This window comes from Aotus nancymaae, unplaced genomic scaffold (assembly GCF_030222135.1).
Source record: "Aotus nancymaae isolate 86718 unplaced genomic scaffold, 86718_ANA_hifiasm-v0.15.2.pri h1tg000018l, whole genome shotgun sequence".
In the NCBI taxonomy this organism is placed as follows: Eukaryota; Metazoa; Chordata; class Mammalia; order Primates; family Aotidae; genus Aotus; species Aotus nancymaae.
Window position 1 is genome coordinate 14,507,775 of NW_026988430.1, and position 15,503 is coordinate 14,523,277.

At 39.5% G+C, this 15,503-nt stretch overlaps 1 protein-coding gene across 1 annotated transcript in view; it reads right to left on the bottom strand.

Moving 5' to 3' along the window:
* The window catches only part of DNAH9 (dynein axonemal heavy chain 9), a 368,705-nt gene that overhangs the window by 119,193 nt on the left and 234,009 nt on the right, over positions 1 to 15,503 (bottom strand). Inside the window, exon 49 of the mRNA XM_064378055.1 lies at positions 13,537 to 13,797. Within this exon, the coding sequence (XP_064234125.1) occupies positions 13,537 to 13,797 (261 nt within the window). The remainder of the gene's footprint in view (positions 1 to 13,536; positions 13,798 to 15,503) is intronic.

Genomic DNA, 15,503 nt, shown 5'->3' on the forward strand with positions numbered 1-15,503 from the left:
CACGTATTAGGCATTCAGTTTGAGTGACGGGGATACAGTGGTAAACAAGAAAGGCAAAGTCCTTTTGATCATTCAGGTGAGGGAGACAGGCAGCAAAGAGATACATCTTTGATATTTTAAATGCTGAGAAAAACCAACAGAAGGGCTCATGAGATAGAGAATTCTTGGAATGCGATGATGCTATGTTAGCTAGGAAGGTCTCTTTGGGAAGGCCTCTTCAAGAAGCTACATTTCACTGGGATCTAAATGATAGGAAATGGGCAGCTCTACAGACTGCAGGAAGACTCTTCCAGTGCAATCATGCCATTGCACTCCAGCCTGGGCAACAAAAACAAAACTCCATCTCAAAAAAAAAATCTCAATTCAAACGGCCCCACCCCGTAAAGCAAGTATAAAGGCCTATGGCAGAAGCAAGCTTGGCTGTGACATACAGAGAGGAGAGGACAGGCCAGAGAGTGGTAGAGAGAATGGCTGAGAGGCAGTCAGGGCCAGACCACAAGAGGCTCCGGAGGCCGTGGGGAGGACTATGGATGTTACTCCAATTTCACCGGGAAACCATTGGAGTGTTTTCGGTAGGGAATGGAATGATGTGGCTGATGCTTTGAGATACGCTTATTGCAGTGTGGACATACTGTGGCAGGGGCGGGTGGATGAGGAATAAGAGATTCAGGAGGCTGTTTGGTGGTCTAGGCAGAGAACTCAAGGTGGCTTGGTCCAGGTTTTTTGCAGGGGAGATGGTGAGAAATGACTGGATTTGGGACATATTTTGGAGATAGTGTAGGCAGAACTTACGGATAGTTTTAAAAAGAGGTGTGAGAGGAGGTTACTGGTTATTCTAGAGCAAGATGTTTTAAAAGTCTGTTTATTGACAATCCATACTTTATCTAAAATTTATCTAATTTCTGAAAACGTAAGTCATTTCCCAGAATTTACCTCACAGATAATGCTTTGCTAAACATTTTTCTATATAATAAATCCCTGTGAAAATTTTAGTTACTTACGGCAAATCTTCTCAGAAGTGGGTTTGCTGGGTCAAAGAGTAAAAACATTTTTTAGTATTTTTTGTTTAGATTATAATTAATAATTACTAAATTATTTAATAATTATTCAATTTATTAAATTATTAGTAGTAATAACTATTATTTCTCAGAAATTTCAGTCCCAATCATCAGTGTTTGAGAGAACCTATATGTACTCCTATCCTTTTCAACATTGGGTAATATTATTTAAATAAAAAAATAGGACAGACTAAAAATAAGATCACAATATTGGTTTAATTAACATATGTATATCATGCATATATATGTGTATTTACTAGTGATGCTAAACTTTTTTTCATGTTTATAAACTATTTGAAGTTTTTGTTTTGTGAGTTGTTTGTTCTTGTCCTTTGCCTACATTTCTACTGGGCTATTTATCTTTTTCTTTTTGATGACTCTATTTGTTAGGGTTCCTGCAGGCAAAATGATGATATAATACACCAGCTCTTTTGAGGAAAGCTAACTAAAGAAACTATTTATTTATTTATTTGAGATGGAGTCTGGCTCTGTTGCCCAGGCTGGAGTGCAGTGGCGTGATCTCAGCTCACTGCAACCTCTTCTTCCTGGGTTGAAGCGATTCTCCTGCCTCAGCCTCCTTGAATAGCTGGGACTACAGGCATATACCACCACACCCAGCTAATTTTGGTATTTTTGGTAGAGATGGGGTTTCACCATGTTGGTCAGGCTGGTCTCAAACTCCTGACCTCATCATCTGCCTGTCTCAGCCTCCCAAAGTGCTGGGATTACAGGCATGAGCCACCATGCCCAATGAGGAAAGCTAACTAAAGAAACTGTGAAAGTGGAGATAGAAGAGACCTATGAGATAGTACATTACTCTGGGGTAGTAATGTTAGGGTGAGTGGAGCTGGGGTGGTTCCATTTCCACTCTCTGGGCTTGAGGAGACAAAGGAGAGGAGCTGTTAGCAGAACCTGGAGAGAGAGAGTGAGTCCTCTGGAGAAGCAGCCCTATCGGAGCTATAACCATTAACAGAGGGCAGGTGGAGGCGGAAGAAATGACTACCTGGATCTCACTCTCTTTCTCCTTCCTATGACCTTCTGGTATGCAGCATGGCCAAAGGTCACAAAAAGATAGAGGGCAAAGGCGGTCCATTGTTATAATTCATGCAAATCAAGTCTCCCAGGTTAGGGAAAGAATAGAGTTGGGAAGGGCAAAGTGTAACTGGGTTGAGGGCAATAAGAAGAGGGGAACAGAACAAATGAGAGATTTCCAGAACAATTCTCAAGAGCTTTTCAGACATAGAGAATATTTACTCTTTTCATATATGTGTTGCAAATTTCTTTTAAAATTTTGTTTATGGCACTGGTACAAAAGCAGACACATAGACCAGACCAGTGAAAAAGAATAGAGAACCCAGAAATATAAGGTCACAAACCCACAACCATTTGATCTTCAACAAACATGACAAAAACAAGTAATGGGGAAAGGACTCCTTATTCAATAAATGGTGTTGAGATAACTGGCTAGCCATATGCAGGAGATTGAAACTGGACCCCTTCCTCACACCATATACAAAAACTAACTCAAAATGGATTAAACACTTAAATGTAAAACCAAAACTATAAAAACACAAGAAGACAACCTAAGTGATATCATTCTGGACATAGGAATGAGCAAGGATTTCATGATAATTCACAAAAAGCAACTGCAACAAAAGCAAAAATTGACAAATGAGATCTAATTAAACTAAAGAGCTTCTGTACAGCAAAGAAAACTATCAACAGAGTGAACAGAGAACCTACACAATGGGAGAAAAGTTTTGCAAGCTTGGATCTGACAAAGGTCTAATATCCAGCAACTGTAAGGAACTTAAACAAATTTCTAAGAAAGAAACAACCTCATTAAAAAGTGGACAAAGGACATGAACAGACACTTCTCAAAAGAAGATATTCATGTGGCCAATGAACATACGGAAAAAAACTCAACATAGCTGACCATTAGAGAAAAGCAAATCAAAACCACAATGAGATACAATCTCACTCCAGTGTTGGGTATTAGGCTTAGTACCTGGGTGATGAAATAATCTGTACAACAAACCCCCATGACACAAATTTACTTATATCACAAACTTGCACATGTACCCTGAACTTAAATAATAAAAAAAGGTAATGACTAAAACAAAATTTCACGATAATCTTTCTTTATGTTGTAATAATATATTAATCCACAAAATATTGAAAATACAATCTGGACTTTTCAAGATTATAGTAAATTATCAAACTTCTGTTTAATGCAAAAAAAATTTGCTTATGGTATTTTGTGATCTACAGAAATTTAAAGCTTTCATGAAATAATATGGTTCTTTGTTTCTGCATTTAGAAAGACCTTTCACATACATAAAAACTGATCTGAAAACTTATGAGAAATTTTCTAGTTCTTTTACAGTTTTATTTCTTTATTATTATTAGCTGTTCTATAAGATAATACTGTTTTATCCATTTATTAAGAGTATATACTTATTGTAGAATGTTAAGCAAAGATAAAGATAAAAACAAGAATCATAATTTTACTAACCAGGGATAAAACATTATGTCATGGTGTGATTCATTTAGTAGCTTCTTTTTATGTCTCTCTATTATTCTCTCTCTCTCTCCCCCCCACTCTTTCTCTATACACACACACACATACATACACACAAACATATATACATGTATATATCAAATATACATGTCAATCACTATATTTTGAACTTACTTTTTTTTTTGAGACGAAGTTTTGCTCTTGTCACCTAGGCTGGAGTGCAATGGCATAATCTTGGCTCACTGCAACCTCCGCCTCCTGGCTTCAAGCCATTCTCCTGCCTCAGCCTCCCAAGTAGCTGGGATTACAGGCATGTTCCACCACGCCCAGCTAATTTTTTGTATTTTTAGTAGAGACAAGGTTTCTCCATGTTGGTCAGGCTGTTCTCGAACTCCCAACCTCAGGTGACCCACCTGCCTTGGCCTCCCAAAGTGCTGGGATTACAGACATGAGCCCCTGCGCCTGGCCTGAACCTACTTTTTTACTGAAAATAAAATCTTAAAGTTTTTCATGTTAATTATTTCTGCAAATATGATTTAAAATAAACATCTGCAATCCCAGCACTTTGGGAGGCCAAGGCGGGCAGATCATGAGGTCAGGAGATTGAGACCAACTTGGCCAACGTGGTGAAACCCCATCCCTACTAAAAATGCAAAAATTAGTCGGCATGGTGGCACGCGCCTGTAGTCCCAGCTACTCAGGAGGCTGAGGCAGGAGAATCGCTTGAACCTGGGAGGCAGAGGTTGCAGTGAGCTGAGATCGTGCCACTGCTTTCCAGCCTGGGTGAAAGAGAGAGACTTCATCTCAAAAAATAATAAATAAACAAACAAACAAATAAATAAATAAATGATGCGCAGTTTTCTTCCATCTGGATATACATAATTTATTTAGCTAACTTTATATTGTTAAACACATAGGTTATTAGATCTTTAATAGTTGGTTAAATTATAAGAACTTTTAATAACACGGGAGACAAATATGCCAGAAATAAAATTGGAGTTCAATTATAGTAGTATTTTACTTTTAAGCAAATTTGAGAAATAGTGACATCTTTGTAAAATTGAATCTCCCAGTACACAAACTTGGTATATATTCACATCTTTTAAAATATCCTTCAGTATGGATATGTAGTTTTCTTCACATTTTCAACAAATTTCTTTGCACTTATTTGTACCATATGTTTTGGTCATTATTTTGAAAATATATTTTCTAACTGGCTATTATGGATATTAGGAAAGCTATTGCATTTAAAAAATTATTTTTCAATGAGTCCTTAACTTTCCCTTTTATTTTTTACATCATCCACCATGAATAATATTATGTTTGATATTTCACAACATTTATATGATTAAGACTTTTTAAATTTATTATTGCATTAGGTAGAAATCTAGGACAAATATTTGAATTATAGTAGTGAAGGGGGCTGTCATTATGCTTTCTCTATGTTAATGGCAGTGCCTCTTGGGTTCTATCATTAGATGGAATATTTTGCTCCTAGATTGGGACTGGTTTCCATCTGCTAGCGAAATATCCAAATATTATTTTATTCCTACTTTACTAAGAGTTTTAGCAAGAAATTTAATTGTGCTAAATACCATTTGACATTTCTCAAGGTGACTGTGATGGTTAATATGAAGTGTCAACTTGATTGGATTGAAGGATGCAAGGTATTGTTCCTGGGTGTGTCTATGAGGGTGTTGCTAAAGGAGATTAACACTTGAGTCAGTGTACTGGGAGAGGCAGACATTCCCTCAATGTAGGTGGGTACCATCTAATCAGCTACCAGCACTGCTAGAATAAAGCAGGCAGGAGAAGATGGTAGAAGCCGACTTGCTGAATCTTCCGGCCTTCATCTTTCTTTCATGCTGGATCCTTCCTGCCCTCTAACATCAGACCAAGTTCTTCAGCTTTAGGACTCTTGGACCTACACCAGTGGTTTGCCAGGGGCTCTCAGGCCTTTTGCCGCAGACTGCAGGCTGCACTCTCAGCTTCCCTACTTTTGTGGTTTTGGGACCCAGACTGGATTCCTTGTTTCTCAGCTTGCAGATAGCCTATTGTGGAGCTTCACCTTGCAATGGTATGAGTCAATACTCCTTAATAAACTCCTTGATAAACTCCACTTCGTATATCTATCTATTAGATCTGTCCCTATAGAGAACCCAAACTAATACAGTGACTATAAAGCTTTTCTTTTTAATGTATGGTTGGGTATGCATACATAAATAGCATTATATACAAAATTAACTTTACCAGTTGGTGGCATACTGTTTTAATAAATTGCTAAAGTCAACTTACCAGTATTTCATGTTGATATTTTACACCACTATTAATAAGTTAGATTAATCTGAGGTTTTATTTTCTTGTGCTATGTCTATCACTTTTAGCATTCAGCTTATTTGAAGACCCTGACTTCTCCTAGAATTCCCCAAGTTATTTAATTATAAAATCTATTTTTTATTATTTGTTAATATTAAGTTAGAGGACAAGTAACAGACTGGGAACAATATTACAACATATATACCAAGGGACTCACAGCAAAAGTTTAAAAGGAGAAACTGTTTAAAAAGAAGGAAATGAAGGAAATAAAAAGAAGGAAAACTACCTTGTGAGAAAACAGGCAAAGGAGCTGAACAGGTAATGAACAGAAAAAGAAATCTAAAGATCTGAAAACATGCCCATGTGAAAGGAAAATAAATCTCAGGACCCCAAACTCACTAAGCCAAAGGGAAAAGTCAAGCTGTGAACTGGGTCACACAAAGTTGCCTCCCATTTGGTTCCTAAATAAAATAGCTACAGAGATTTAAAAAAAGCTACATACTTCCCTCACAATTTGCCCATGAGGAAATTCCTTGTGGGCCCCACGATCTTTATCCTAAAACAGTTCTGTTGAATTTCACCCTGACAATGTAAATTGACAGCTTATCTTCAGAGGTTCGGGACAAAGGATAGAACTCAAAATCATACGTCACCTGAGACAGATAGGTGTCTGATTGCTTCCTCTGCCCTATGTTTATGTTATCTTATGTAAAAATGCAGATTCACTGAGCTAGATGGATACATAAGTGACTATTCCCCTACCCTCCTCTCACATGTGAAGGGCTGAACAAAGACTAGAAAAGGATGCAACCACTTGCCTCTTAACTTACCCAAACCCTTTGAAAACTTTTTTCTCTTTCTGCAACACCTGCTCCTTTCCTTTTAAACACTGAGGCTCCCAGGGCCTCTTTGGAAAAAGCACCGACCACATTGTTTCCAGTGGCTCTGTGTTCTTTCCTGGGCACATCCTTAACCTTGGCAAATGAACCTCCTACAATGATTGAGACTTGCCTTGATCATTTTCTTTGATTAACACCCAGTCTCATTAGAATGAAACCCACTTAAAGGTAAAATAAAAGTGGGAATTTAAAAAGTCATTTCACTGAGTAAAACTGAAGTGACTAAAAATATTTAAGGTTGGCAAGGATGTGGGAAAACCAGTGTTCAGAACTGTAAGAACGACTATTTTGGATAGAAATGTGGCAGAATATATTTTAAAAAAGAGCATATTATTTTAAGGGGTTCCAATTGTTTCCATAACAAATACAACAAACTTACTGACTCAAAACAACATGGATTTACTCTCTTTAGGTCACAAGTCAAGGGGTTGGCAGGGCCGATGCCTTCTGGAAGCTTTAGTGGAGAATCTGTTGCACGCCTTTTCCGCTTCCAGAGGTTGTCCTAGTCCTTGGCTCAGCCCCATATCATACAACATTTTCATATTACTTCCTTCTAATATTTTTTCTCCCTCTTCCATGGATTCCTGTGATTACTTTTAGGGCCCACCTGGATAATCCCAGATAATCTCCCTGTCTCAAGATCCTTAACGTAATGATATCTGCAAAGTTACTTTTGTTATATAAGGTGACATTCACATGCTTCAGAGATTAGGATATGGATCTCTTTGGGGAGAGGCATTATTTAGCCTATATGTTGTTCTGTCAAGCAATTGTACTTCTTGTTTGTCCAGAGAAATTCTCACATGCAAACAATGAAGATACATGTACAAGAAAAATTGGATTGAAAAAAATAAGTGTTCAAAAATAGATGAATAATTAAATAGAATGCAATACTATTAGAAGACAGAGTACTACGAAGCATTAAGCAAAGGAGGTTTCAATACATGTACTGGCATGAAATAAAATAATCTTGTATCAAGGGGGAAAGTGAGATTCCACATGTGAGACCATACAATGTCCTTCTTTTACATCTGACTCATTTCACTTAGCATAATGTCTTCTAGGCTCATCAGTGTTGTTGCAAATGCAGGATGTCTTTCTTGTATAGTGTCGATGGACATTTATGTTTTTTTCCATATTTTGGCTTCTGGGAATGACGCTGCAATGAACAAAGGAGTGCAGATATCTCTATAAGGTGTTGATTTCATTTCCCTTGGGCATCTACTCAAAAGAGGGATTGCTGGGTCATATGCGATTTCTATTTTTAATGTTTTGAGAAGCCTCTATATACTGTTTTCCATAGCAGCTGTACCAATTTGCATCCTCACGAACAGTGCACAAATATTCCCTTTTCTTCACACTTTCACCAATACATATTATCGTATATGGGAAATATGCTAAGAAAGCAGATTTTCGTCGGGTGCAGTGGCTCACGCCTGTAATCCCAGCACTTTGGGAGGCCGAGGCAGGTGGATCACCTGAGGTCAGGAGTTCGAGACCAGCCTGGCCAACATGGTGAAACCCTGTCTCTACTAAAAATACAAAAGTTAGCTGGGCGTGGTGGCACATGCCTGTAATCCCAGCTACTCAGGAGGCTGAGACAGGAGAATCACTTGAACCCAGGAAGCAGAGGTTACAGTGAGCTGAGATCACACCATTGCACTCCAGCCTGGGCGACAGAGCGACACTCTATCTTAAAAACAAGAAAAAAAAAAAGCAGATTTTAGGTTCTCTTACCATACATAAATAAACGTAACTATGTGAGGTGATGAATATGTTAATTTGCTTGACTGTGGCAATCATTTTACTATGTATATGCATATCAAAAGTATCATATCTTAAATACATACAATAAAACAGGAGGGAAAGTAATTTGGTAATATCCTTTTCTATTAAAGATTTGTTTTATATGAGCATTAATACAAATATAAATGTGTAGAAAAACTGCAGAAATAGACACATCCCAAATTATTACAGAGATCAGGGGCTGAAGCGGAAAGTAAGGGTGACTTTATATTGAGCCTATATATTCTATACTATCTGAGTTATTTTCAACAACAAAAATGCTGTTGCCTATTATTTGTATAAGAATAAATAAGTTCACTGTAAAAAAATGCATAGAAAATAAATAGAACATTCCAAGTATTCCTCTGTTGTGAGGGCAAGAAAGAGACCATGAAATTGCAAGATAAACCACTCCTAAATGAAGGCAGAAAAAATTATACTGGATTTATGTTAGTTCATCTATAAAAACAAAATAAAACTGCCAAAATAGAGACTAAAAATGTGCAGAGACTTCCTATCCACCTCTGATTTATAGGTATTCTTTATGTATTAACTAAAGATTTATTGTTAACTTTGAAAATAATGAGAAAACAGAGAAATGGTCCTTAAGTACCAGAGTCCTGAGAGTCCGGAAGGGTTTAAGGATAGTCCAGGAGTCCTCGGGTTCATTAAGCAATATTTGTCCTTATACAGGTGGTGTACTATGGGCCATTCTATTTCATAAAAAAAAGTGCTGTTGCAACCCAGTAAGGAATTGCCATCTGTAGCTTGTAAACTGGTCTACAGTTAAACTTCTTAGTGATGCATGGACTGTTAATTGTCTTGTTCAGCTCAACTTTAGAGCCTCCCCTGTCACATCACCTTCTGAGGCACCCACCTCTGTACCCACAGCTCAGATATACCACAGCCTTTATTCATCTGGGTCTTTGCAAATGCTGTCCCTTCTTGGGAAGTTCTTTTCTACCACTTTCTCCAACTAGTAAAATACTCATCTTTATACTATCTGCTGAATGGGGTTTCTCTTCCATATTTCTTACCTGGCCAGGCAGTTGGCTATGCCTTCTGTGATCTCCAGTCACTGAAAATTTTTGTTTCTGCTAACGTAACACATGCATATAGTTTACAAACTGCAATACAGCTACAAGGCTGGGAACAAAACACACGCCCATTTCACGCCAATTCTGTCTCTCCAGAAGTCACCACTTACAATTTCTTCCACCATTGCTTCTCAATTGTATTCCCTATTGATAAAGAACATGCTTATGCTGCTATTTTTTCATTTAAGACATTATCAAATGACTTCCTACTGTAGAGTGTGAATATTTAGTTATTGTTACTGACTTCCTTTCCCTCCTCCCATTACGGTTATATCAAACTTTTAGTTAAATTAACATTCAGTATGCACATGAATAGGACTATAAATATTGTTCATTTTGAATTAATTTTCTTTCCTGTATATCTTATTTTTTTCCAAAATTAATAAATAACTTTATTATTTGCTTCCTGATAGGGTGACTTTTGGGCAAATACCTGAAAGGAGAGTGGGGGACCATGGAGAGCCTTGGAAGATGAGCCTTCCATGCAGAGGCAAGCACTAGTTCAAAGGTCCTGGGGTAGGACTGTCCTTGGTGCATTTGAGACCCAGCAGGAAGGCTGGCGTGGGTGGAGCAGAATGGCAAAAGGAAGAGTAGTAACTGATGCAGAAGAGGTGACACAGGCAAAATGATGGAGGGCCTTTTAGACCATAGTGACATCTTTGGGTTTTATTCTGAATGTAATGGGAAATCATAGAAGATTCTGAACACAGAGATGACATGATCAAATGTCTGTTCTACAAAAAGATTACTCAGACTGCTGCCATAGTCCAAGGCAGAGATGATGGTGGCTTGGACCTGAGTGGTAGCAGAAGACAGGATCCAGAACATTTGAATTCGGGATATATTTTTAAAGTAGTTTCCTAATAGATTGGATGGGAGTATAAAGTGACATAAAGAATCTGTTAATTCCTGTTTGCCCCTCTCGAGTAATAGGGAAAGGAAACTGAGGAATCAAGGACTTCAGTGACTTGTACCAAGCTATATACTAGTTTGACGACAGCATCTATCATATTGCCTGGCACATAGCAGGCACTCATTAAAAATGAGTTTTACTTCTGTCATCCAGACTTCAAATCTAGTGTGATTTTCAGTATCCTATTTCATCACTTCTCAAGTTACATACCTATGACTTATTTCAATCAATCATTTAATCAAATTAACCAACCAACAAGTTAACCAAAAGTATTTATGAATATTCATTTTGTTTCCAGTTTTGTAGAAACAGAAGTGATAACTCTGGTTATGACAACATCACCACCACCACCACCAACAACAACAACAACAAAAAATATTTACTGAGTGGCTATCATCTGTTAGCTACTTTTCATACACTAATCTCATTTAATCCTTGTGATAACATAATGGGAAGGGTATTACCATTGCTTCCATTTCACAGACAAAAAAATGGAGGCTCAGAGAAGATAACATTATTCTCAGAGCCACAGAGTTAGTAAGTAGTGTAGCCAGTATTTGAACTCAGGTCATCTTAGGAAATACAAAGCCTGTGTCAAAAGAACTTATGAAAGACACTTGTCTTCTTGGCAGGAAATGATCAGTGAACAAGACATGAAGGTGTATAAATAAAGTGGTTCCATCTTTTGTGTTCTGGAAATCAGAAACCAAAGAGATAGATCTGGAATGCAAGGTTGATTTTGAAATACTGGTAAGATTTAGATGGAATGAAAGGAGAGGGAACCCTAAATGAGGAAAGGGATAGGTAGAGTCTAATCAAAGGCCTCCAGGTGAGCAGAGTGTTGCTGAGAGGGGCCAGAGAGAAGCCTGTCTGGCTGTAGGAAAGCTTCAGGCTCAGAAACAGTGGCACAGCCAGGTCACACCTCTGATCCTGGCCTACCCAACGATACAGCAAATTCCTAACGGAGAAATCTTTTGTTTTTCATTGCAGTAGAGACCCATTTAAGAACTTTATTGGCCTTGAATGCCCTTACTTTTAGGGTTTCCCTAGACCATATCATAAAAAACACAAAAATGCACTCATATCTCACATTAAATACAATTTATTATAACCATATGTAATAGGATTTTACAATGTGTCTAGTTGAGGCCCTAAACCAATAGATGCTACATTCCAAAGTGAGGTATGAGGTGACTATGCAGAATTAAAGAAGGTTTCAGAAGATTAGCTTTTTTGACTCTTCAACACTTTACTCTAATTGAGGATATAAGAGGGTCAGGAAGTTAAAGATTAAGAGGAATCTTTCATGAGGATTGCTGGTGCATCCCACCCACTGTGGCTTAAAGCGAGGATGTGGGGCAGCTACCCTTTTTCACATAAAATATGGAAGGAGGGACTTCAGAAAGACTACTCAGTGAGCTTAATATGTTTCTCCTGCAGTTTGAGTAGCACAGTAGACTGGGGTCTAATCTACATCCCAGAAATCTAGAGTACGTACAAATAGTGGGCTAGCCCTGAGACATGCGGGCAGAGTATTCGGCATTGGGGGCCTCGTAGAGCTTGTTTGGGGAAAGGTGGTGTAGGAATCTACAGTGGACCAGAAGTGAGCCACCTGCATGGCTGAGTCACGACAGGTTGTTTTAGATCTTGCCCAAGTGTTTCATCTAAAGGAAGAAAGGGAATTGCCAGACTCTTGGGAGAAGGGAGAGAAAGCAATCTGTAGGGGTGAGGTACCCAGGGACTGGTAGAGGATCTCCAAAAAACATATGTGAGCATCTCAACAGAAAAGAAGGCAGCTTTCTTTCCATCTCTGGTGCCAACTCATAATGGCTTGAGTCTGACTGCCCCCTTTTTTCCTTCCACCTTTGCCTCTCAACCATAGTTATCCAAGTGAGAAAAAAGGTTAATTGTAAAAAATAAGAAAAGAAATGAGTGGCTAAGCTTCAGGCCCTCTCCACCTTCCTTCCAGAGTAAATTTAAAGGAAACCAAAATAAAATTGCTTCATGAAGACATCTTACAAGTCATGCTTCTTCTACCACACGGTTATGGATATGAGTTTGATTTAGTTGACACACAGTTATGTGGTTGCCTCTTAATTAAATACTAATTTTGATTTTATAGATTAAAACATATAGTTTGAAGTTAACATCTTATTTTATTCTCTTATCTTTTTTTTTTTTTCTTCTTTTTTGAGATGGAGTTTCGCTCTTGTTACCCAGGCTGGAGTGCAATGGCGTGATCTCGGCTCGCCACAACCTCCGCCTCCTGGGTTCAGGCAATTCTCCTGCCTCAGCCTCCTGAGTAGCTGGGATTACAGGCACATGCCACCATGCCCAGCTAATTTTTTGTATTTTTAGTAGAGACGGGGTTTCACCATGTTGACCAGGATGGTCTGGATCTCTTGACCTCGTGATCCACCCGCCTCGGCCTCCCAAAGTGCTGGGATTACAGGCTTGAGCCACTGCGCCCGGCCGTATTCTCTTATCTTAAACATTTAACATAAGAACCTTAAAGGGCTCATGTGTCCCACAGAACCTCATGGGCAAAATGGTCCTGGGTTACCAGAGCAGGAAGATCTCTGGGACTGGATTTTGAAGATGTAAATTCAAGTCTCTGCTCTAATATTTAAGTCTATGGCTCTGGCCTAGTCTGTCCTCCACTCTGGGCCTTGGTTTTCTCATATGTGAAGTGAGGAGTTTGGATCAGCTGACTTTTCACATTCTGGCTGGTCCTAAGATTCCCATCTCTGGGATTTCATTGGTAGCTCACGGAACCGAACAGAGAGTCCTAAGAAATGTTTGCTTGCTTAATGAGTAAATTAGTGACAGCTGGAGCACACAACTAAACCCTCACAACTTTGTCCTTGCATCTCTTAGGAATGCCAAGGTGGTCTCTGGGTTTACTAGCCCCTGAGGGATAAGCAGGTATGGCAGACAGTCCTCCTACCTTGTTGAGGGTGTTGAGAGCTGCCTGTGCTGCCATGAGTGCTGGCTCAGCCTTTGCCAGGTCTTCCTCACAGTCCTTCTGCTTCTGTTTCACCTCTAGCATGATGAGGGCCACCTTCTGCTCCTCCCCATCTGCCATGGCTTTCTCTCTGCTCACTTTGTCAGTCTCCACACCCACCACCTGAATCAGTTTGTCTGCATCTTCATTTTTCTGCTTCAGCTCCAGTTCCTGGGCAGCCAGCTTGGTTTTCAGATCATCCACCTGCATTGGAGAAGCATGGGACTTATCAGGAGTCATGACCAGAAGGACTCTGGATACTGGACTAGTCATTGGCCTGTTGGGCATGACCTGAGGACCCAACTCTGTGGACATGACAGATGACAGCTCCTGATACAAAGGTACAAAGCTATGCTCTCAGATGGGACCAGGCTTCCCCCACCTGGGTTTCTTTCTCAGGAACTCTGGATGTCCTCTCTCCACCATAGTAAATGTGTTGAAATATCCTAAATAACATGTGCCCTGGCATTTTTTTTTCTTTTTTGAGACAGAGTCTCACTCTGTTGCCCAGGCTGGAATGCAGTGGTGTGATCTCGGCTCACTGTAACCTCCGCCTCCTGGGTTCAAGTGATTCTCCTGTCTCAGCCTTCCAAATAGCTGGAACTACAGGCATGCGCCACCAAGCTCAGCTAATTTTTATATTTTTAGTAGAGCCAGAGTTTCACCATGTTGGCCAGGCTGGTCTTGAACTGTTGACCTCAGGTGATCCGTCAGCCTCGGCCTCCCAAAGTGCTAAAATTACAGGCATGAGTCACCGTGCCTGCCTCTGACATTTCTCCTTGGTGCCTTGATGCCCAAATGGCCTAGGCTGATTCTCACTGACATTGGTAGCTATGTCTTATGTACTTAACATAATACGTTTCACATACTAGGCCCTTAATAAAGATCAGTCATACTTTAATTAAAAGTGGGCAATGTGGAGTGTGCCAAAGATTTAACAAGATGTAAAAAAAGAATGTCTACTGTGAATCCTGAGAGACTGAATGTCCAAGTGGACAATGACATAAAATATATAAAAACTGACCTTTGATTCACAACTTGAAGCAACCTGCTTAGGAACCAACCCCTTTACTATAATAACCAGTCTAGGAAGCCAGCTTGCTTAATCAGACTTGTAGGAAGTCAGACTGCTATCTCTAGTAATATTCCAGGAAGACAAACAGAAACCCCTATAGCAACTGGCCCCCAAATGGCCAGGACTTGATTAATAATAACCAACTTCCTTAATTTTTATTCCTGCTTCCAACCGTGAACCAACCAGAGAAAGGCAAACATGATCCCCTAACCAATCACATAGAACACCTGATTTCCAGTGAGCCCGCCTACTGCTGCTTCCAACCATGGACCAACCAGAGAAAGCCAAACATGCTCCCCTAACAAATCACATAGAATACCTGACTTCCAGTGAGACCACCTACTGCTGCTTCCAACCATGGACCAACCAGAGAAAGCCAAACATGCTCCCTTAACCAATCACATAGAACACCTGACTTCCAGTGAGTCTGCCTACTGCTGCTTCCAACCATGGACCAACCAGAGAAAGCCAAACATGCTCCCCTAACCAATCACATAGAACACCCGACTTCCAGTGAGCCCACCTACTGCTGCTTCCATGGACCAACCAGAGAGAGCCAAACATGCTCCCCTAACCAATCACGTAGAACATTCGACTTCCAGTGAGCCTGCCTACTGCAGGGCACACTGGAAGCCTTCCCCCTTTTTACTGTAAAGTTTTTCTACTTTTCTGCCTGCCTTTGAGTGGCTAAACACAAGTGATGATAGCTGACTTTTTGTAGAGCAATCTCTGAATAAATAGCCTTTGATTGTTCTTATTTGACTGATCTTCATTTATTTATACAATCCTTACTAGAAATAGATGACCAGATTAAAGTGGAACAGTAAGAATCCCA